This window comes from Hyperolius riggenbachi, chromosome 4 (genome assembly GCF_040937935.1).
Source record: "Hyperolius riggenbachi isolate aHypRig1 chromosome 4, aHypRig1.pri, whole genome shotgun sequence".
NCBI lineage: Eukaryota > Metazoa > Chordata > Amphibia > Anura > Hyperoliidae > Hyperolius > Hyperolius riggenbachi.
The window spans coordinates 2170215-2195753 of record NC_090649.1 but is presented as its reverse complement, the minus strand read 5'-3'; the positions used below and the strand labels follow the sequence as shown (position 1 = coordinate 2195753).

Sequence of the window (25539 nt, the reverse complement as noted above, 5' to 3'; positions counted from 1 at the left end):
AATATGTGCACATTACACAACACTCAGCATTCAAAATGAGTCTTTCAGAGCAGTCTGTGAAGTAATGACCTCTCCTCTAGCAGAGGAAAAGTAAATAGTCCAGGAACAGTTGAGATAATAAAAGTCAGATAACAGCCCTCTCCACGACTAAAGGTGCCCATACACTCGTCAGATTGGCAGCAGACAGATAAGAAATGCATCTGATGATCTATCTGATGCGTTTTTTGAACATTTTTTACCAGGATAGAATTCCAATAGATTTCAGTTTGAAATCTATTGAAATTCGATCTGATGGCATTTTTTTGCCATCAGATTTCCATTAAGGCCAATGCAAACTGATAAGCAATCTCATCAGATCGACCTACATTTTCCACCCAGCCAGTTCGATGGAAATCCATCGAAATCGATCGAAATCGGCCATCGATCGGTCGATTGGCCAACCGATTTGCAAACGATCAATCGATCGATCGATCGGGATCGATCGGTCGGCCAGAAAATCGGCTGAGTGTATGGGCCCCTTAAGACTTAGCCGGAGAGCTTAATGGCTTGTTTGCATAGAGATAACAACTGGAGTTTCTCAACTCTTCCTGTACTGGAAACAATTACACTGATGTATCTGATCTTAATGTTTTATTTCTTAGCTGTAGTACACATACAAATCATAATATCATCATTTTTTTTTCGCTTCAGTGTCTCTTTAAGCAGTTAGTTTAACACAAGTATTAGTTTGAACTTCTTCCTCTTAAATTTTGGACACAGAAGCTCAGAGATGGGTCATCTTCATTCATGCTGGTAAATGGAGCTGCAGAGACCTTTCTGGTGGACTATTTACTGATGAATGCTGTAATGGAACATTCCCCAGAAGCTAGGGAGATATGTGTAATGGGGAATGAGATACAGTAATGGTTTCATCCGGACAGATAAACATTTAATGGTGGAGTTTATGCTGGAAGTGTCAGCTTCACAAATAACGTTCACTGAATTGTGACACCAAAATAAATACAGTCATCAATAAATCACATTGTAATGGAAATCTGGTGAGAAGATGAAAAGAGAGCATTGCCTCGTCCATCCCGTCAGCGGGACCTTCTGTACGAGTCCTTCTCAAATCTGAGGACCTTCTCATGGCTCAGTGCAGCAGTCACAGTGCTGGTCAGATTGTGTATAGCAGTCAGGTCACGGCCTCTGGGGGTCCCATCTGTTGGATGTGGCTCCCTGCCAGTCTACAGAAGGGGAGACACAGTTTAAAGGGTAGTCTACATATAAGGGTTTAGAAGAAAGACAGACGGAGACAGGTGTGAGGAGCAGAAACCCGTAGAGGACACATAGAACAGATGGGGCCATAGTGCACACATAGCATCACTAAAGGTGATTACTGTTTGCTACTTACACTTAAAGAAAACCTGAACTGAAAATAAAAAGTCAAAATAAGCATACACAGGTCATACTTACCTTCCATGTAGTTTACTCCTCGATCCCTTTCTCCTGTCCCATGTCCTGTTTGTTCACTGTGATCAAGGGAATTTTCCGTCCTCCATTTTGAAAATGTCCATTACCCATAACAGCTTTCTGGTCAGCACACAGGTAACCTGTAACATCGCCCACTTGAGCCATAGGGAAACATGGACATTACCTGGTACATCAGTTTTCCTCTCAGCTATAACTGACAGCAACTGATATTTTACTGACAGCAACTGATATATTTCAGATCTGACAAAATATTGTCAGAACTGGAGGGATTATTGTCAGAAGAAAATGGTGAGCTTCTGAGAGGAACTGATGGCAAGGTAACTATGTAATGTGCATTTGAAGTTACCTCATGTGTTTATTTTAAATATTTTTACTCAGTACAGGTTCTCTTTAAGGCTCGTTCACAAGCTTGACTAAAGTCGGCTCAGGCATCTGATATTGCCCACCAGGCATGTGTACAATGGCCCCCAACCCGCGAGCCATCTGCCCGGGGTGCTGACGTCATGCACGTGCCACTCCATCAGCCCTCCAACCACCCCTACATAGCAACGGTACGCGTTGTCAGCCAGCCCAGCAATGTTGCCTAAGGGTGTTCTGGCACTAGATGAGACCATGGCACACTATGGCTGGTGTTCTGGCACTAGATGAGACCAGGGCACACTATGGCTGGTGTTTTGGGCACTAGATGGGACCATGGCACACTATGGCTGGTGTTCTGGCACTAGATGATACCATGGCACACTATGGCTGGTGTTCTGGCACTAGATGATACCATGGCACACTATGGCTGGTGTTCTGGCACTAGATGAGACCAGGGCACACTATGGCTGGTGTTTTGGGCACTAGATGGGACCATGGCACACTATGGCTGGTGTTCTGGCACTAGATGGGACCATGGCACACTATGGCTGGTGTTCTGGCACTAGATGAGACCAGGGCACACTATGGCTGGTGTTTTGGGCACTAGATGGGACCATGGCACACTATGGCTGGTGTTCTGGCACTAGATGGGACCATGGCACACTATGGCTGGTGTTCTGGCACTAGATGGGAGCATGGCACACTATGGCTGGTGTTTTGGGCACTAGATGGGACCATGGCACACTATGGCTGGTGTTCTGGCACTAGATGATACCATGGCACACTATGGCTGGTGTTCTGGCACTAGATGATACCATGGCACACTATGGCTGGTGTTCTGGCACTAGATGAGACCAGGGCACACTATGGCTGGTGTTTTGGGCACTAGATGGGACCATGGCACACTATGGCTGGTGTTCTGGCACTAGATGGGACCATGGCACACTATGGCTGGTGTTCTGGCACTAGATGAGACCAGGGCACACTATGGCTGGTGTTTTGGGCACTAGATGGGACCATGGCACACTATGGCTGGTGTTCTGGCACTAGATGGGACCATGGCACACTATGGCTGGTGTTCTGGCACTAGATGGGAGCATGGCACACTATGGCTGGTGTTTTGGGCACTAGATGGGACCATGGCACACTATGGCTGGTGTTCTGGCACTAGATGGGACCATGGCACACTATGGCTGGTGTTCTGGCACTAGATGGGACCAGGTCACACTATGGCTGGTGTTTTGGGCACTAGATGAGACCATGGCACACTATGGCTGGTGTTCTGGCACTAGATGGGACCATGGCACACTATGGCTGGTGTTCTGGCACTAGATGGGACCATGGCACACTATGGCTGGTGTTCTGGCACTAGATGGGACCATGGCACACTATGGCTGGTGTTCTGGCACTAGATGGGACCATGGCACACTATGGCTGGTGTTCTGGCACTAGATGAGACCAGGGCACACTATGGCTGGTGTTTTGGGCACTAGATGGGACCATGGCACACTATGGCTGGTGTTCTGGCACTAGATGAGACCAGGGCACACTATGGCTGGTGTTTTGGGCACTAGATGGGACCATGGCACACTATGGCTGGTGTTCTGGCACTAGATGGGACCATGGCACACTATGGCTGGTGTTCTGGCACTAGATGAGACCAGGGCACACTATGGCTGGTGTTTTGGGCACTAGATGGGACCATGGCACACTATGGCTGGTGTTCTGGCACTAGATGGGACCATGGCACACTATGGCTGGTGTTCTGGCACTAGATGGGAGCATGGCACACTATGGCTGGTGTTTTGGGCACTAGATGGGACCATGGCACACTATGGCTGGTGTTCTGGCACTAGATGGGACCATGGCACACTATGGCTGGTGTTCTGGCACTAGATGGGACCAGGGCACACTATGGCTGGTGTTTTGGGCACTAGATGAGACCATGGCACACTATGGCTGGTGTTCTGGCACTAGATGGGACCATGGCACACTATGGCTGGTGTTCTGGCACTAGATGATACCATGGCACACTATGGCTGGTGTTCTGGCACTAGATGGGACCATGGCACACTATGGCTGGTGTTCTGGCACTAGATGGGACCAGGGCACACTATGGCTGGTGTTTTGGGCACTAGATGGGACCATGGCACACTATGGCTGGTGTTCTGGCACTAGATGGGACCAGGGCACACTATGGCTGGTGTTTTGGGCACTAGATGGGACCAAGGCACACTATGGCTGGTGTTCTGGCACTAGATGGGACCATGGCACACTATGGCTGGTGTTCTGGCACTAGATGGGACCATGGCACACTATGGCTGGTGTTCTGGCACTAGATGATACCATGGCACACTATGGCTGGTGTTCTGGCACTAGATGATACCATGGCACACTATGGCTGGTGTTCTGGCACTAGATGGGAGCATGGCACACTATGGCTGGTGTTTTGGGCACTAGATGGGAGCATGGCACACTATGGCTGGTGTTTTGGGCACTAGATGGGACCATGGCACACTATGGCTGGTGTTCTGGCACTAGATGGGACCATGGCACACTATGGCTGGTGTTCTGGCACTAGATGGGACCAGGGCACACTATGGCTGGTGTTTTGGGCACTAGATGGGACCATCGCACACTATGGCTGGTGTTCTGGCACTAGATGGGACCATGGCACACTATGGCTGGTGTTCTGGCACTAGATGGGACCAGGGCACACTATCGCTGGTGTTCTGGCACTAGATGATACCATGGCATACTATGGCTGGTGTTCTGGCACTAGATGGGACCATGGCACACTATGGCTGGTGTTCTGGCACTAGATGGGACCAGGGCACACTATGGCTGGTGTTTTGGGCACTAGATGGGACCATGGCACACTATGGCTGGTGTTCTGGCACTAGATGGGACCATGGCACACTATGGCTGGTGTTCTGGCACTAGATGGGACCATGGCACACTATGGCTGGTGTTCTGGCACTAGATGGGACCATGGCACACTATGGCTGGTGTTCTGGCACTAGATGATACCATGGCACACTATGGCTGGTGTTCTGGCACTAGATGATACCATGGCACACTATGGCTGGTGTTTTGGGCACTAGATGGGACCATCGCACACTATCGCTGGTGTTCTGGCACTAGATGGGACCATGGCACACTATGGCTGGTGTTCTGGCACTAGATGATACCATGGCATACTATGGCTGGTGTTCTGGCACTAGATGGGACCATGGCACACTATGGTTGGTGTTTTGGGCACTTGATGGGACCATCGCACACTTTGACCACATTTCTGGTACCTGGAATGGGAAATAATGACCACACAGAACACATAAGTAGTAGAAGAAGGTTTGTGTTACCCATTCCGTCATCTCTATCATCCATGAAGCAGCTTCAAGGAAAGAAAAGATGTGAGGTTATCACTGGAGGTATTATGATAAGAGTATGAACTACAAGACAGGTGAGAGGTCTGATGCCAACAGCCTGCACCAATTGTCGCGAAATCAAAAGCCACTAGCGACGTGCTCCCAACCCACTGCCAATCGAGAAACATTTTCCAACCTGCGCAATTGACCAAATCAATCAATTTTGGTCAGAAATTGATTGATTGGGCATTATTTGTGGCATAGATTTTTAGCAGATTCGATCACAGTGAATTAATTTGCCGTATATCGATGGGTAAAATCGTGTAGTGTATGGCCACCTTAACCCTGAAACAGATGTCTGTCTGGATGACATTGCTCTTTAAGTGACACACAGATGTCTGCAAGCAGCTCCGGGCGTACAAAGCACACTCTCAATTCAACCTTTTTCTACATCAGAAACGAATAAAATCTATGTGATCCTTAGCAGGTAAGTAAATGCAACTTCCCATGAACAACACTAGATATATCATGCAGGAGCATTTATTACATAAATTGCCGAAGCTATGTGTGGAACACGAAGTACTCCCTCACCACTTCCAAAGGAGCTACGAGGGTAAGAGGCAGCCAGATGCTGCTGAAAATCAAATACACTCATCAGCAAGTGTTGCCACCTCTATAATGGCAGAAGTGTTGTCAGATTGCTGGTCTGGAGCATTCAGGTGTGTTAACACAATGCCAAGGAGGGAAGACCTCAAGAATAATGGTAAGATGCCCATACACTTGTCGATTTTCCTGGCAAATTCGATCATTATGATTGAATCTACTAGAGATCGATGCTGCAACATGGCTGTCCGATCAGGATTTCAATCAAAACCATTGATCGTTCCAGATGGAAAGATCTACCTGAAATGCTGGCCATCTGCCAGTGTATGGATATCATTAGAGAACCAATTGTCGCTGCTCTGCAATCTGCAAGTGGTGGCTGGATAGTGTACTGGTTAAGGGCTCTGCCATTGACATGGGAGACCAGGGTTTGAATCCTGGCTAGGTCAAGTACCTATTCAGTAAGGAGTTCAAGGCAAGACTCCCTAACACTGCAGGGTGGCCTCTTGAGCACGCCCTTAGTGGCTGCAGCTCTTCAGCGCTTTGAGTCCGACAGGAGAAAAGCGCTATACAAATGTTCAGATTATTATTATTATAATCTGGGAAGGCTTATCAGGCCATTTCCAAACAATCTGAAAACCATAACTCTTTACGTTAAGAAAGTGGAAATCATTTAATACAATTGCTAATCTTCCCAGTAATGGAGGTCCCAACATATTCACCCCAAGGTCAGACCATGCAATGCTCAAAGAAACTGCAGAAAACCCGGGAGGTTAGCATGTTAAATATTAGTGTTCCAGACAGTAAATACTGAACACACCTTGCTTTCTTTCTTGGAAATATTGCCAAGAAGAGCGATGCCAACCTCTCCCAGGAAAAGAACCTGGCAGCATGGCTTATGCTTGCCAAGCTTTACCTGAGCCACGAGGCTTCTGGAACAATGTCCTGTGTAAAAACGGCACCAAAGTGGAGATGTTTGGTCATAATAAATGGTGTTATATCTGCTGAAATCCAAACACAGCAAATCAACACACAATCCTCATAGAATCGTGATTTGGGCATCTTTTGCAGCAGTAGGCCTTGGACACCTTACAGTCATTGAGTTGACAATGAACGTATCTATCTACTGGAGTCTTTTTCACATTAGTTGGGTCACAGCCGCAAACCTAATGTATGTATGGCAACCCCAATCCCCTATGATGCTTTGCCTAGAAATCAGGAGTGCCCAATCATCTAGGCCAGGCATGGGCAAACTTGGCCCTCCAGCTGTTGAGGAACTACACGTCCCACAATGCATTGCAGGAGTCTGACAGCCACAATCATGACTGATAAAGGCAAATGCATTGTGGGATTTGTAGTTCCTTAACAGCTGGAGGGCCAGGTTTGCCCATGCCTGGTCTAGGCCAAACATAAGCCAAGGCCACTGTTCTGCTCCTCACCCTTCTCGCTCTGTCATGCACCACGCGTTGTCCCTCATCTACGTGGCAACAGAACGAGTTGCTACCCAGCATGCTAGCTATGTGTCTGCAAAGAACCCAAGGTCCAAGTTCCGATCCCTGTGGGCGATAGTCACTGTGTACTCCCCTCATATTTATAGCTTAAGGTTAGCCACCAAAGGAGTATACTGGTGTGCAGGATCCGTCCCTCGGAGTTTAAGGGGAATTGCATTGAATCTCTTCAAATAAGGATCAGCACCATCCAGTTAAAGCCACTTCTTCAAGTCTAGTGACTAACGGTAATATTTCCATCACGGTAATATCACCACTGTTTCACAAATCAACACCATGCTTTCTTTATTCAGGCTTCATAATTGTGGAATGAATAATGGAACAGTGGGAAACATTCTGTATCTTTAACACATGAGGTTAGATCATTTTAGAACCTGCAAAAGAAACAGAATATTTCTCATTATGTGTTGATAAACCTCAGAGGTAAAAGGGAAGGTACTTTCCTGACTGTGTACACGCTACACTGAAGATGGACGCAATACCAGGAAGAGAGCGATGCCCGCCCCTCCCATGACACATCACACAACGCCATTCGGCTGGCAAAGATAGATGATCATGAAGGTCGTCAAAGAAAGAAAATGTCACCAACCTTGTGAAGGCCTCGTCCAGCTCATCGTATTCTTCATCTTCCTCCTCCTCTTCCTGCTGCCACACAGGACACAACAACCATCAGAAGAACATAGACCACCACCAGCCTCATCCACATGTACAAGAAGATCACACAACCCAACCATCCTAACCCCACAGTGAATTCATAGGTCATTCAACAGAAGCCTACCAACAACAAAAAAATTAGGGTGGCCATACATTTTGCGATTTTGGTTGCCAATTGACCAATAGACATATCTCTCTCTGATCGAATCTGATCGGAGAGAGCTGTTGGCTGCCGTAAACTGCAGGCTGTCTATACTCATCTGACCTTCACTTGTGGCCGGGATCTGATCATTGGAGGACAGTCTGTCTCTGTCTGTACTCATCTGACCTTCACTTGTGGCCGGGATCTGATTCTTGGAGGACAGTCTGTCTCTGTCTGTACTCCGATGACCTTCAGCTGTGGCCGGGATCTGATTCTTGGAGGACAATCTGTCTGTCTCTGTACTCAGATGACTTTCAGCTGTGGCCGGGATCTGATTCTTGGAGGACCGTCTGTCTCTATCTGTATTTAGATGACCTTCAGCTGTGGCCGGGATCTGATTATTGGAGGACAGTTCGTCTCTGACTGTACTCAGATGGCCTTCAGCTGTGGCTGGGATCTGATTATTGGAGGACAGTCTGTCTCTGTCTGTATTCAGATGGTCTTCAGCTGTGGCTGGAATCTGATTATTGGAGGACAGTCAGTCTCTGTCAGATGGCCTTCAGCTGTGTCCAGGATCGAATTCTTGGAGGACAGTCTGTCTCTGTCTGTACTTAGATGGCCTTCAGCTGTGGCTGGGATCTGATTATTGGAGGACAGTCTGTCTCTGTCTGTACTCAGATGGCCTTCAGCTGTGGCTGGAATCTGATTATTGGAGGACAGTCAGTCTCTGTCAGATGGCCTTCAGCTGTGTCCAGGATCGAATTCTTGGAGGACACTCTGTCTCTGTCTGTACTTAGATGGCCTTCAGCTGTGGCTGGGATCTGATTATTGGAGGACAGTCTGTCTCCGTCTGTACTCAGATGGCCTTCAGCTGTGGCCGGGATCTGATTCTTGGAGGACAATCTGTCTCTGTCTGTACTCCGATGACCTTCAGCTGTGGCCGGGATCTGATTCTTGGAGGACAATCTGTCTCTGTCTGTACTCAGATGACCTTCAGCTGTGGCCGGGATCTGATCATTGGAGGACAGTCTGTCTCTGTCTGTACTCCGATGACCTTCAGCTGTGGCCGGGATCTGATTCTTGGAGGACCGTCTGTCTCTGTCTGTACTCCGATGACCTTCAGCTGTGGCTGGGATCTGATTATTGGAGGACAGTCTGTCTCTGTCTGTACTCCAATGACCTTCAGCTGTGGCTGGGATCTGATTATTGGAGGACAGTCAGTCTCTGTCTGTACTCCGATGATCTTCAGCTGTGGCTGGAATCTGATTATTGGAGGACAGTCAGTCTCTGTCAGATGGCCTTCAGCTGTGTCCAGGATCGAATTCTTGGAGGACAGTCTGTCTCTGTCTGTACTTAGATGGCCTTCAGCTGTGGCTGGGATCTGATTATTGGAGGACAGTCTGTCTCTGTCTGTACTCAGATGGGCTTCAGCTGTGGCCGGGATCTGATTCTTGGAGGACAATCTGTCTCTGTCTGTATTCAGATGGCCTTCAGCTGTGGCTGGGATCTGATTATTGGAGGACAGTCTGTCTCTGTACTCAGATGGCCTTCAGCTGTGGCTGGAATCTGATTCTTGGAGGACGGTCTGTCTCTATCTGTACTTAGATGGCCTTCAGCTGTGTCCAGGATCGAATTCTTGGAGGACAGTCTGTCTCTGTCTGTACTCCGATGACCTTCAGCTGTGACTGGGATCTGATTCTTGGAGGACAGTCTGTCTCTGTCTGTACTTAGATGGCCTTCAGCTGTGGCTGGGATCTGATTCTTGGAGGACCGTCTGTCTCTATCTGTACTCAGATGGCCTTCAGCTGTGGCTGGGATCTGATTCTTGGAGGACCGTCTGTCTCTGTACTCCGATGACCTTCAGCTGTGACTGGAATCTGATTCTGGGAGGACAGTCTGTCTCTGTCTGTACTTAGATGACCTTCAGCTGTGGCTGGGATCTGATTCTTGGAGGACAGTCTGTCTCTGTCTGCACGCAGATGACCTTCAGCTGTGGCTGGGATCTGATTCTTGGAGGACAGTCTGTCTCTGTCTGCACGCAGATGACCTTCAGCTGTGGCTGGGATCTGATTCTTGGAGGACAGTCTGTCTCTATCTGTACTCAGATGACCTTCAGCTGTGGCCGGGATCTGATTCTTGGAGGACAGTCTGTCTCTGTCTGTACTCCGATGACCTTCAGCTGTGGCCGGGATCTGATTATTGGAGGACAGTCAGTCTCTGTACTTAGATGACCTTCAGCTGTGGCTGGGATCTGATTCTTGGAGGACAGTCTGTCTCTGTCTGTACTCAGATGGCCTTCAGCTGTGGCCGGGATCTGATCATTGGAGGACAGTCTGTCTCTGTCTGTACTCAGATGACCTTCAGCTGTGGCTGGAATCTGATTCTTGGAGGACCGTCTGTCTCTATTTGTACTTAGATGGCCTTCAGCTGTGGCTGGAATCTGCTTCTTGGAGGACAATCTGTCTCTGTCTGTACTCAGATGACCTTCAGCTGTGGCTGGGATCCGATTCTTGGAGGACAATCTGTCTCTGTACTTAGATGACCTTCAGCTGTGGCCGGGATCTGATCATTGGAGGACAGTCTGTCTCTGTCTGTACTTAGATGGCCTTCAGCTGTGGCTGGAATCTGATTCTTGGAGGACCGTCTGTCTCTATTTGTACTTAGATGGCCTTCAGCTGTGGCTGGAATCTGCTTCTTGGAGGACAATCTGTCTCTGTCCTCCAAGAATCAGATCCCAGCCACAGCTGAAGGTCATCTGAGTACAGACAGAGACAGATTGTCCTCCAAGAAGCAGATTCCAGCCACAGCTGAAGGCCATCTAAGTACAAATAGAGACAGACGGTCCTCCAAGAATCAGATTCCAGCCACAGCTGAAGGTCATCTGAGTACAGACAGAGACAGACTGTCCTCCAATGATCAGATCCCGGCCACAGCTGATGGCCATCTGAGTACAGACAGAGACAGATTGTCCTCCAAGAATCAGATCCCAGCCACAGCTGAAGGTCATCTGAGTACAGACAATCTGTCTCTGTACTTAGATGACCTTCAGCTGTGGCCGGGATCTGATCATTGGAGGACAGTCTGTCTCTGTACTCATCTGACCTTCACCTGTGGTCGGGGTCTGATTCTTGGAGGACAGTCTGTCTCTGTACTCAGATGGCCTTTAGCTGTGGCCGGGATCTGATCATTGGAGGACAGTCTGTCTCTGTCTGTACTCAGATGGCCTTCAGCTGTGGCCGGGATCTGATTCTTGGAGGACAGTCAGTCTCTGTACTCAGATGACCTTCAGCTGTGGCAGTGTAACCTCAGAGGAGGATGCATTATTCCAAGCTCCCTCCAATCAGCCCCTCCTGTGAGAAGTAGTCACACAACTTGCACTTCTAGTATAACAGGACTTACACGGCAGTGTAACCTCGGGGGAGGAGCCTTATCCTAAGCTCCACCCACTCAGCCCCTCCTGTGAGGAGTAGACACACAACTTCCACTTCTAGTATAACAGGACTTACCCGGCAGTGTAACGTCAGGGGAGGAAGCTCTGTGCAGGCTGTTCGCTCACCAGTAACGCTGTATGAGGAGTGTGTGGCAGTGACCTCAGGACAGGGATCTGTAACGTGACATTTACAGCATTATGACACAGGAGGCAGCGGCTAATACAAGGACTGTCCATCAATAAATAGGCCTGAGGACCACATCACACTACTCAGCATGTAGCTGCCCTGTACCCCCATCCCCTCAGTCCCGATCACATACAGGTCAATAAACCTCAGCTAATCAAGTTCTGAACTGTCCTGCCTGAAACCCAATCGCTGGATGTCAGATACTCGGAGCACATATGGAGGAGCAGCCAGAACCCCTAACTACACCAACCTAATGTCCATACACAGCCCATCACTGCTACCAATCCCAGAATCCTTCACTGCACTACTACAATGTATGTCCCAGAATCCCTAACTACACCAACCTAATGTCCATACACAGCCTATCACTGCTACCAATCCCAGAATCCTTCACTGCTCTACTATAATGTATGTCCCAGAACCCCTAACTACACCAACCTAATGTCCATACACAGCCCATCACTGCTACCAATCCCAGAATCCTTCACTGCTCTACTATAATGTATGTCCCAGAACCCCTAACTACACCAACCTAATGTCCATACACAGCCCATCACTACTACCAATCCCAGAATCCTTCACTGCTCTGCTATAATGTATGTCCCAGAACCCCTAACTACACCAACCTAATGTCCATACACGGCCCATCACTGCTACCAATCCCAGAATCCTTCGCTGCACTACTACAATGTATGTCCCAGAACCCCTAACTACACCTACCTAATGTCCATACACAGCCCATCACTGCTACCAATCCCAGAATCCTTCACTGCTCTGCTATAATGTATGTCCCAGAACCCCTAACTACACCAACCTCATGTCCATACACAGCCCATCACTACTACCAATCCCAGAATCCTTCACTGCACTACTACAATGTATGTCCCAGAACCCCTAACTACACCAACCTAATGTCCATACACAGCCCATCACTGCTACCAATCCCAGAATCCTTCACTGCACTACTATAATGTATGTCCCAGAACCCCTAACTACACCAACCTAATGTCCATACACAGCCCATCACTACTACAGATCCCAGAATCCTTCACTGCACTACTACAATGTATGTCCCAGAACCCCTAACTACACCAACCTAATGTCCATACACAGCCCATCACTGCTACCAATCCCAGAATCCTTCACTGCACTACTACAATGTACGTCCCAGAACCCCTAACTACACCAACCTAATGTCCATACACAGCCCATCACTGCTGCCAATCCCAGAATCCTTCACTGCTCTGTTATAATGTATGTCCCAGAACCCCTAACTACACCAACCTAATGTCCATACACGGCCCATCACTGCTACCAATCCCAGAATCCTTCGCTACACTACTACAATGTATGTCCCAGAACCCCTAACTACACCAACCTAATGTCCATACACAGCCCATCACTACTACCAATCCCAGAATCCTTCACTGCTCTACTATAATGTATGTCCCAGAACCCCTAACTACACCAACCTAATGTCCATACACGGCCCATCACTGCTACCAATCCCAGAATCCTTCGCTACACTACTACAATGTATGTCCCAGAACCCCTAACTACACCAACCTAATGTCCATACACAGCCCATCACTACTACCAATCCCAGAATCCTTCACTGCACTACTATAATGTATGTCCCAGAACCCCTAACTACACCAACCTAATGTCTATACACAGCCCATCACTACTGCCGATCCCAGAATCCTTCACTACACTACTACAATGTATGTCCCAAAACCCCTAACTACACCAACCTAATGTCTATACACAGCCCATCACTACTGCCGATCCCAGAATCCTTCACTGCACTACTATAATGTATGTCCCAGAACCCCTAACTACACCAACCTAATGTCTATACACAGCCCATCACTACTGCCGATCCCAGAATCCTTCACTACACTACTACAATGTATGTCCCAGAACCCCTAACTACACCAACCTAATGTCCATACACAGCCCATCACTGCAACCAATCCCAGAATCCTTCACTGCACTACTACAATGTATGTCCCAGAACCCCTAACTACACCTACCTAATGTCCATACACAGCCCATCACTGCTACCAATCCCAGAATCCTTCACTGCTCTGTTATAATGTATGTCCCAGAACCCCTAACTACACCAACCTAATGTCTATACACAGCCTGTCACTGCTACCAATCCCAGAATCCTTCACTGCTCTGCTATAATGTATGTCCCAGAACCCCTAACTACACCAACCTAATGTCTATACACAGCCTGTCACTACTGCCAATCCCAGAATCCTTCACTGCACTACTACAATGTATGTCCCAGAACCCCTAACTACACCTACCTAATGTCCATACACAGCCCATCACTGCTACCAATCCCAGAATCCTTCACTGCTCTGTTATAATGTATGTCCCAGAACCCCTAACTACACCAACCTAATGTCTATACACAGCCTGTCACTACTGCCAATCCCAGAATCCTTCACTGCTCTGTTATAATGTATGTCCCAGAACCCCTAACTACACCAACCTAATGTCCATACACAGCCCATCACTACTGCCAATCCCAGAATCCTTCACTGCTCTGCTATAATGTATGTCCCAGAACCCCTAACTACACCAACCTAATGTCCATGCACAGCCCATCACTGCTACCAATCCCAGAATCCTTCACTGCACTACTACAATGTATGTCCCAGAACCCCTAACTACACCTACCTAATGTCCATACACAGCCCATCACTGCTACCAATCCCAGAATCCTTCACTGCACTACTACAATGTATGTCCCAGAACCCCTAACTACACCTACCTAATGTCCATACACAGCCCATCACTGCTACCAATCCCAGAATCCTTCACTGCACTACTACAATGTATGTCCCAGAACCCCTAACTACACCAACCTAATGTCCATACACAGCCCATCACTACTGCCAATCCCAGAATCCTTCACTGCTCTGCTATAATGTATGTCCCAGAACCCCTAACTACACCAACCTAATGTCCATGCACAGCCCATCACTGCTACCAATCCCAGAATCCTTCACTGCACTACTACAATGTATGTCCCAGAACCCCTAACTACACCAACCTTATGTCCATACACAGCCCATCACTACTACCAATCCCAGAATCCTTCACTGCTCTACTACAATGTATGTCCCAGAATCCTTCACTCCTCTACTATAATGTATGTCCCAGAATTCTTCACTCTTTTACTATAATGTATGTCCCAGAATCCTTCACTCCTCTACTATAATGTATGTCCCAGAATCCTTCACTGCTCTACTATAATCTATGTCCCAGAACCCCTAACTACACCAACCTAATGTCCATACACAGCCCATCACTGCTACCAATCCCAGAATCCTTCACTGCTCTGCTATAATGTATGTCCCAGAACCCCTAACTACACCAACCTCATGTCCATACACAGCCCATCACTGCAACCAATCCCAGAATCCTTCACTGCACTACTACAATGTATGTCCCAGAACCCCTAACTACACCAACCTAATGTCCATACACAGCCCATCACTGCTACCAATCCCAGAATCCTTCAGTGCACTACTACAATGTATGTCCCAGAACCCCTAACTACACCAACCTAATGTCCATACACAGCCCATCACTGCTACCAATCCCAGAATCCTTCACTGCTCTGCTATAATGTATGTCCCAGAACCCCTAACTACACCAACCTAATGTCCATACACAGCCCATCACTGCAACCAATCCCAGAATCCTTCACTGCACTACTACAATGTATGTCCCAGAACCCCTAACTACACCAACCTAATGTCCATACACAGCCCATCACTACTGCCAATCCCAGAATCCTTCACTGCTCTGCTATAATGTATGTCCCAGAACCCCTAACTACACCAACCTAATGTCCATACACAGCCCATCACTACTGCCAATCCCAGAATCCTTCACTGCTCTGCTATAATGTATGTCCCAGAACCCCTAACTACACCAACCTAATGTCCATACACAGCCCATCACTGCAACCAATCCCAGAATCCTTCACTGCACTACTACAATGTATGTCCCAGAACCCCTAACTACACCAACCTAATGTCCATACACAGCCCATCACTGCTACCAATCCCAGAATCCTTCACTGCACTACTACAATGTATGTCCCAGAACCCCTAACTACACCAACCTAATGTCCATACACAGCCCATCACTGCTACCAATCCCAGAATCCTTCACTGCACTACTACAATGTATGTCCCAGAACCCCTAACTACACCAACCTAATGTCCATACACAGCCCATCACTGCTACCAATCCCAGAATCCTTCACTGCTCTGCTATAATGTATGTCCCAGAACCCCTAACTACACCAACCTAATGTCCATACACAGCCCATCACTGCTACCAATCCCAGAATCCTTCACTGCACTACTACAATGTATGTCCCAGAACCCCTAACTACACCAACCTAATGTCCATACACAGCCCATCACTGCTACCAATCCCAGAATCCTTCACTGCACTACTACAATGTATGTCCCAGAACCCCTAACTACACCAACCTTATGTCCATACACAGCCCATCACTACTACCAATCCCAGAATCCTTCACTGCTCTGCTATAATGTATGTCCCAGAACCCCTAACTACACCAACCTAATGTCCATACACAGCCCATCACTGCTACCAATCCCAGAATCCTTCGCTGCACTACTACAATGTATGTCCCAGAACCCCTAACTACACCTACCTAATGTCCATACACAGCCCATCACTGCTACCAATCCCAGAATCCTTCACTGCTCTGCTATAATGTATGTCCCAGAACCCCTAACTACACCAACCTCATGTCCATACACAGCCCATCACTACTACCAATCCCAGAATCCTTCACTGCACTACTACAATGTATGTCCCAGAACCCCTAACTACACCAACCTAATGTCCATACACAGCCCATCACTGCTACCAATCCCAGAATCCTTCACTGCACTACTATAATGTATGTCCCAGAACCCCTAACTACACCAACCTAATGTCCATACACAGCCCATCACTACTACCGATCCCAGAATCCTTCACTGCACTACTACAATGTATGTCCCAGAACCCCTAACTACACCAACCTAATGTCCATACACAGCCCATCACTGCTACCAATCCCAGAATCCTTCACTGTACTACTACAATGTACGTCCCAGAACCCCTAACTACACCAACCTAATGTCCATACACAGCCCATCACTGCTGCCAATCCCAGAATCCTTCACTGCTCTGTTATAATGTATGTCCCAGAACCCCTAACTACACCAACCTAATGTCCATACACGGCCCATCACTGCTACCAATCCCAGAATCCTTCGCTACACTACTACAATGTATGTCCCAGAACCCCTAACTACACCAACCTAATGTCCATACACAGCCCATCACTACTACCAATCCCAGAATCCTTCACTGCACTACTATAATGTATGTCCCAGAACCCCTAACTACACCAACCTAATGTCTATACACAGCCCATCACTACTGCCGATCCCAGAATCCTTCACTACACTACTACAATGTATGTCCCAGAACCCCTAACTACACCAACCTAATGTCTATACACAGCCCATCACTACTGCCGATCCCAGAATCCTTCACTGCACAACTATAATGTATGTCCCAGAACCCCTAACTACACCAACCTAATGTCTATACACAGCCCATCACTACTGCCGATCCCAGAATCCTTCACTACACTACTACAATGTATGTCCCAGAACCCCTAACTACACCAACCTAATGTCCATACACAGCCCATCACTGCAACCAATCCCAGAATCCTTCACTGCTCTGTTATAATGTATGTCCCAGAACCCCTAACTACACCAACCTAATGTCTATACACAGCCTGTCACTACTGCCAATCCCAGAATCCTTCACTGCTCTGTTATAATGTATGTCCCAGAACCCCTAACTACACCAACCTAATGTCCATACACAGCCCATCACTACTGCCAATCCCAGAATCCTTCACTGCTCTGCTATAATGTATGTCCCAGAACCCCTAACTACACCAACCTAATGTCCATGCACAGCCCATCACTGCTACCAATCCCAGAATCCTTCACTGCACTACTACAATGTATGTCCCAGAACCCCTAACTACACCTACCTAATGTCCATACACAGCCCATCACTGCTACCAATCCCAGAATCCTTCACTGCACTACTACAATGTATGTCCCAGAACCCCTAACTACACCTACCTAATGTCCATACACAGCCCATCACTGCTACCAATCCCAGAATCCTTCACTGCACTACTACAATGTATGTCCCAGAACCCCTAACTACACCAACCTAATGTCCATACACAGCCCATCACTACTGCCAATCCCAGAATCCTTCACTGCTCTGCTATAATGTATGTCCCAGAACCCCTAACTACACCAACCTAATGTCCATACACAGCCCATCACTGCTGCCAATCCCAGAATCCTTCACTGCACTACTACAATGTATGTCCCAGAACCCCTAACTACACCAACCTAATGTCCATACACAGCCCATCACTACTACCAATCCCAGAATCCTTCACTGCTCTGCTATAATGTATGTCCCAGAACCCCTAACTACACCAACCTAATGTCCATGCACAGCCCATCACTGCTACCAATCCCAGAATCCTTCACTGCACTACTACAATGTATGTCCCAGAACCCCTAACTACACCAACCTTATGTCCATACACAGCCCATCACTACTACCAATCCCAGAATCCTTCACTGCTCTACTACAATGTATGTCCCAGAATCCTTCACTCCTCTACTATAATGTATGTCCCAGAATTCTTCACTCTTTTACTATAATGTATGTCCCAGAATCCTTCACTCCTCTACTATAATGTATGTCCCAGAATCCTTCACTGCTCTACTATAATCTATGTCCCAGAACCCCTAACTACACCAACCTAATGTCCATACACAGCCCATCACTGCTACCAATCCCAGAATCCTTCACTGCTCTGCTATAATGTATGTCCCAGAACCCCTAACTACACCAACCTCATGTCCATACACAGCCCATCACTGCAACCAATCCCAGAATCCTTCACTGCACTACTACAATGTATGTCCCAGAACCCCTAACTACACCAACCTAATGTCCATACACAGCCCATCACTGCTACCAATCCCAGAATCCTTCACTGCTCTACTATAATGTATGTCCCAGAACCCCTAACTACACCAACCTAATGTCCATACACAGCCCATCACTGCTACCAATCCCAGAATCCTTCAGTGCACTACTACAATGTATGTCCCAGAACCCCTAACTACACCAACCTAATGTCCATACACAGCCCATCACTGCTACCAATCCCAGAATCCTTCACTGCTCTGCTATAATGTATGTCCCAGAACCCCTAACTACACCAACCTAATGTCCATACACAGCCCATCACTGCAACCAATCCCAGAATCCTTCACTGCACTACTACAATGTATGTCCCAGAACCCCTAACTACACCAACCTAATGTCCATACACAGCCCATCACTACTGCCAATCCCAGAATCCTTCACTGCTCTGCTATAATGTATGTCCCAGAACCCCTAACTACACCAACCTAATGTCCATACACAGCCCATCACTACTGCCAATCCCAGAATCCTTCACTGCTCTGCTATAATGTATGTCCCAGAACCCCTAACTACACCAACCTAATGTCCATACACAGCCCATCACTGCAACCAATCCCAGAATCCTTCACTGCACTACTACAATGTATGTCCCAGAACCCCTAACTACACCAACCTAATGTCCATACACAGCCCATCACTGCTACCAATCCCAGAATCCTTCACTGCACTACTACAATGTATGTCCCAGAACCCCTAACTACACCAACCTAATGTCCATACACAGCCCATCACTGCTACCAATCCCAGAATCCTTCACTGCACTACTACAATGTATGTCCCAGAACCCCTAACTACACCAACCTAATGTCCATACACAGCCCATCACTGCTACCAATCCCAGAATCCTTCACTGCACTACTACAATGTATGTCCCAGAACCCCTAACTACACCAACCTAATGTCCATACACAGCCCATCACTGCTACCAATCCCAGAATCCTTCACTGCTCTGCTATAATGTATGTCCCAGAACCCCTAACTACACCTACCTAATGTCCATACACAGCCCATCACTGCTACCAATCCCAGAATCCTTCACTGCTCTGTTATAATGTATGTCCCAGAACCCCTAACTACACCAACCTAATGTCCATACACAGCCCATTACTACTGCCAATCCCAGAATCCTTCACTGCTCTGCTATAATGTATGTCCCAGAACCCCTAACTACACCAACCTAATGTCCATACACAGCCCATCACTGCTACCAATCCCAGAATCCTTCACTGCTCTGCTATAATGTATGTCCCAGAACCCCTAACTACACCAACCTAATGTCCATACACAGCCCATCACTACTGCCAATCCCAGAATCCTTCACTGCTCTGCTATAATGTATGTCCCAGAACCCCTAACTACACCAACCTAATGTCCATGCACAGCCCATCACTGCTACCAATCCCAGAATCCTTCACTGCACTACTACAATGTATGTCCCAGAACCCCTAACTACACCTACCTAATGTCCATACACAGCCCATCACTGCTACCAATCCCAGAATCCTTCACTGCTCTACTATAATGTATGTCCCAGAACCCCTAACTACACCAACCTTATGTCCATACACAGCCCATCACTACTACCAATCCCAGAATCCTTCACTGCTCTACTATAATGTATGTCCCAAAACCCCTAACTACACCAACCTAATGTCCATACACAGCCCATCACTGCTACCAATCCCAGAATCCTTCACTGCTCTGCTATAATGTATGTCCCAGAACCCCTAACTACACCAACCTAATGTCCATACACAGCCTATCACTTCTGCCAATCCCAGAATCCTTCACTGCTCTGCTATAATGTATGTCCCAGAACCCCTAACTACACCAACCTAATGTCCATACACAGCCCATCACTGCAACCAATCCCAGAATCCTTCACTGCTCTACTACAATGTATGTCCCAGAATCCTTCACTCCTCTACTATAATGTATGTCCCAGAATTCTTCACTCTTTTACTATAATGTATGTCCCAGAATCCTTCACTCCTCTACTATAATGTATGTCCCAGAATCCTTCACTGCTCTACTATAATCTATGTCCCAGAACCCCTAACTACACCAACCTAATGTCCATACACAACCCATCACTGCTACCAATCCCAGAATCCTTCACTGCTCTGCTATAATGTATGTCCCAGAACCCCTAACTACACCAACCTCATGTCCATACACAGCCCATCACTGCAACCAATCCCAGAATCCTTCACTGCACTACTACAATGTATGTCCCAGAACCCCTAACTACACCAACCTAATGTCCATACACAGCCCATCACTGCTACCAATCCCAGAATCCTTCACTGCTCTACTATAATGTATGTCCCAGAACCCCTAACTACACCAACCTAATGTCCATACACAGCCCATCACTACTGCCAATCCCAGAATCCTTCACTGCTCTGCTATAATGTATGTCCCAGAACCCCTAACTACACCAACCTAATGTCCATACACAGCCCATCACTGCTACCAATCCCAGAATCCTTCACTGCTCTGCTATAATGTATGTCCCAGAACCCCTAACTACACCAACCTAATGTCCATACACAGCCCATCACTACTGCCAATCCCAGAATCCTTCACTGCTCTGCTATAATGTATGTCCCAGAACCCCTAACTACACCAACCTAATGTCCATACACAGCCCATCACTGCTACCAATCCCAGAATCATTCACTGCTCTGCTATAATGTATGTCCCAGAACCCCTAACTACACCAACCTAATGTCCATACATGTCCCATCACTACTGCCAATCCCAGAATCCTTCACTGCTCTGCTATAATGTATGTCCCAGAACCCCTAACTACACCAACCTAATGTCCATACACAGCCCATCACTGCTACCAATCCCAGAATCCTTCACTGCTCTGCTATAATGTATGTCCCAGAACCCCTAACTACACCAACCTAATGTCCATACACAGCCCATCACTACTGCCAATCCCAGAATCCTTCACTGCTCTGCTATAATGTATGTCCCAGAACCCCTAACTACACCAACCTAATGTCCATACACAGCCCATCACTGCTACCAATCCCAGAATCATTCACTGCTCTGCTATAATGTATGTCCCAGAACCCCTAACTACACCAACCTAATGTCCATACACAGCCCATCACTGCAACCAATCCCAGAATCCTTCACTGCACTACTACAATGTATGTCCCAGAACCCCTAACTACACCAACCTAATGTCCATACACAGCCTATCACTGCTACCAATCCCAGAATCCTTCACTGCACTACTACAATGTATGTCCCAGAACCCCTAACTACACCAACCTAATGTCCATACACAGCCCATCACTGCTGCCAATCCCAGAATCCATCACTGCTCTACTATAAATGTATGTCCCAGAATCCTTCACTGCTCTACTATAATGTATGCCCCAGAATCCTTCACTCCTCTACTATTACGTATGTCCCACTATTAGCCATGTCCCTCGTTTCTCTAAGTTACCTGCCAGGCCGTCTCTGGACTTGTCAGTTTGACTTCTTTGGGGCGGTGTCTTCTCTTGACCTGCTAGAGAAATGTAAAGAAAGGATTTTCAGTTCCAGGAATGAGACATCATAAGATAAGCACTCATTTCCTGTCAAAGTGATACAAACATATAAATACCCCCCGCATCAGCACTCTACCTTCTCTAGAGGAACGCCACAACTCCAAAGCCACATTGAAAGCCTGCGCCACAGTCAGCGTCACGGTCTGAGCCTAAACAAAGAAACAGCAATGGATTCTGGGTAATGAAAAGGAAAAGCAAAACGTGACACATTTTCAGCCCAGTGTTCCCACCTGCTTCCACATTACCCTTCCTCCCTCCCTCTTAGCCAAATGGCAACTCCTACACCACAAACTCATGTTCCTGCAGAAGTCCCTGCATTCCAAGCATGGACCTTCTCCTCCTCTTTCCCTTCTCTCAGCTCCTCCTCCTGGCCAACTACATGAGAGTTCCTCTATCACAGCTCATGTCCCTGCAGAAGTCCCAGCATTCCAAGCATGGATCTCCTCCCCTTCTCTCAGCTCTTCCTCCTGGCCAACTACATGACACCTCCTCTATCACAGCTCATGTTCCTGCAGAAGTCCCAGCATTCCAAGCATGGATCTCCTTCCCCTTCTCTCAGCTCCTCCTCCTGGCCATCTACATGACACCTCCTCTATCACAGCTCATGTTCTTGCAGAAGTCCCTGCATTCCAAGCATGGACCTTCTCCTCCTCTTTCCCTTCTCTCAGCTCCTCCTCCTGGCCAACTACATGAGAGTTCCTCTATCACAGCTCATGTCCCTGCAGAAGTCCCAGCATTCCAAGCATGGATCTCCTCCCCTTCTCTCAGCTCGTCCTCCTGGCCAACTACATGACACCTCCTCTATCACAACTCATGTTCCTGCAGAAGTCCCAGCATTCCAAGCATGGATCTCCTTCCCCTTCTCTCAGCTCCTCCTCCTGGCCAACTACATGACACCTCCTCTATCACAGCTCATGTCCCTGCAGAAGTCCCAGCATTCCAAGCATGGATCTCCTTCCCCTTCTCTCAGCTCCTCCTCCTGGCCATCTACATGACACCTCCTCTATCACAGCTCATGTTCTTGCAGAAGTCCCAGCATTCCACCCCTTCTCTCAGCTCCTCCTCCTGGCCAACTACATGACAGTTCCTCTATCACAGCTACATGTCTTCTTACTAGTCTACCTATGTGAGACCTCTTCCTGCCCAACTATGTTGTACCTCAAATCTATGTGACCCTTCTCACCAACAACTCCTAACTAGGTTAGCACACCATGTCTTAATGCTGAAGGAGTTTATTCTTCAAAGCACGAGTCAACACAGATTTGACAATAGTGTCGGCGCCATGGGGGTCCTCTTCTTCAGAAAGTGCAGACAAAGGTGTAAGAACCTATACGTTGGTTGCTATTGGCAACACTACACCTTTGTTCTGCACCATATCACAGGAAGTGTGATAACTTGACTCGGATCACAGCAAACAGCATAGGAGATAGGACTTCGTAGACATCGTCAAAGTTCAAGAGTTTATTTGTGAAACAAATATACAGATATGTTCAGTAGCAATATCTCACCTCGGCAAAGCAAACAATCTGAAGAATCTTATGCGTTCCTTGCTTCACTTGATCTATCCCTAATAGCTAGATCAGGCCTCTTAGTTACATCTATGCATCTATGCTAGGCATATATACAGCATACAAATCATATAGAATGAAAGCAGGAAAAAGAGTGAATCAAGTTCTCAGTCAGAAGTAGCCCCTCGGGAGCCCTTTATATACTAACCTCTAAAGAGTTAATTGTGACATCATCTGAGCAGGGACGGATCAATAACTCGTCGCCTGCTATTGGCTGATAAGAACCCATGATATCATGACAAGAACAGTTGTTTAATGTACGTAGCGCTGCGTAATATGTTGGCGCTTTATAAATACAATAAATAATAAATAATTTTGTTTACCTTCAGGAAATATGAAAACACTCGATGTTTACAGAAAAGACTACCTCTATGTCTGCACATTAGGAAACAGATGACCCCTCTGGCTTTGTGTAATCAGAAACACACTGTTCTGCAGTGATTCTAGAAATCCTCCTTAAAGGACTTCCGAGGCCAAAATTAATAAAATTACACTATACCTTTTTTTTGTGCAGAATCCACGGAGGACGTCCTGCCCGTCCTCCGCTCTGTTCCGCCATCAATGCAGGTCTTTTCGTTCCCCTAGGGCTTGGCCCGACCCCACCGAACGGGTCGCATCGATGTCACCTCTAACATGGCCGCCGCCTTGCTCCGCAGTACGCTTTGTCGCTGACGTACGCTTGGGGAGCATGCCGGGACCTAGTACGCGGCGGGAGGCGGGCAATAGGCTGCGCAGTCGCGCTAGCGACAAAGCGTACTGCGCAGCCGCGGAGCAAGGCGGCGGCCATGTTAGAGGTGGCATCGATGCGACCCGTTCAGTGGGGTCGGGCCCAGCCCTAGGGTAACAAAAAGACATGCATTGATGGCGGCACGGAGCGGAGGACGGGCTGGACGTCCTCCGTGGATTCTGCAAAAAAAAAAAAAAAGGTATAGTGTGATTTTATTAATTTTGGCCTCGGAAGTCCTTTAAAGGCAGACTCTGCAAATCAAGTCTTTTAACTAAACTCAGTTAAAGTAACTGAGGCCTACGAATTCAAGCATATAATACTTAAATTCTAACAAAAGGGTTTTGTTTTTACTTCTGAAGAAGGGGACCCTCCATGGCCCCTAAATAATTGTCAAATCTGTGTCGACCCATGCTTTGATAAATAAACTCCCCCAGCATTCATACATGGTGTGCTAGCCTACTTTGGGTTTGACTTGAATTGATGAGTGTCGCTGCTCAGGTGTGCCATTCCGAACCTAACACCCTTCTCACTAACCGTCACATGTTCCCTCTTCTCCCCTACCCACATGTGTCTCCTTCTAGCTCATTTCCCCCTCCCCCCCCTAACCACATGCTGCCACCTCCCATAACCCCATGTGTCTCCTCCCAGCTCACGGCCATGTGTCCGCTCCTTTCTCCCACCACATGATGCACCTCCCACAGAGCTATGTGTCTCCTCCCAGCTCACAGCCACGTGTCCGCTCCTTTCTCCTACTACATTCGGCCACCTCCCACAAAGCTTTGTGTCTCCTCCCAG

At 47.5% G+C, this 25539-nt stretch overlaps 1 protein-coding gene across 5 annotated transcripts in view; it reads right to left on the bottom strand.

Moving 5' to 3' along the window:
* Positions 1-766: 766 nt before the first annotated feature.
* The window catches only part of LOC137570283 (low density lipoprotein receptor adapter protein 1-B-like), a 62568-nt gene continuing 37795 nt past the window's right edge, over positions 767-25539 (bottom strand). The window contains exons 5-10 of one of the 5 annotated variants that reach the window (XM_068278909.1): positions 22526-22598; positions 22347-22406; positions 11612-11709; positions 7899-7954; positions 5193-5224; positions 767-1223 (exon numbers count right to left, since the gene is read on the bottom strand). In XM_068278909.1, coding sequence (XP_068135010.1) covers positions 1177-1223; positions 5193-5224; positions 7899-7954; positions 11612-11709; positions 22347-22406; positions 22526-22598 — 366 coding nt within the window. In that variant the 3' untranslated portion in view covers positions 767-1176. Of the gene's footprint in view, positions 1224-5192; positions 5225-7898; positions 7955-11611; positions 11710-22346; positions 22410-22525; positions 22599-25539 lie in introns of all 5 variants that reach the window. The other 4 variants (XM_068278907.1, XM_068278908.1, XM_068278910.1 and 1 more) reach the window with 4 other exon arrangements.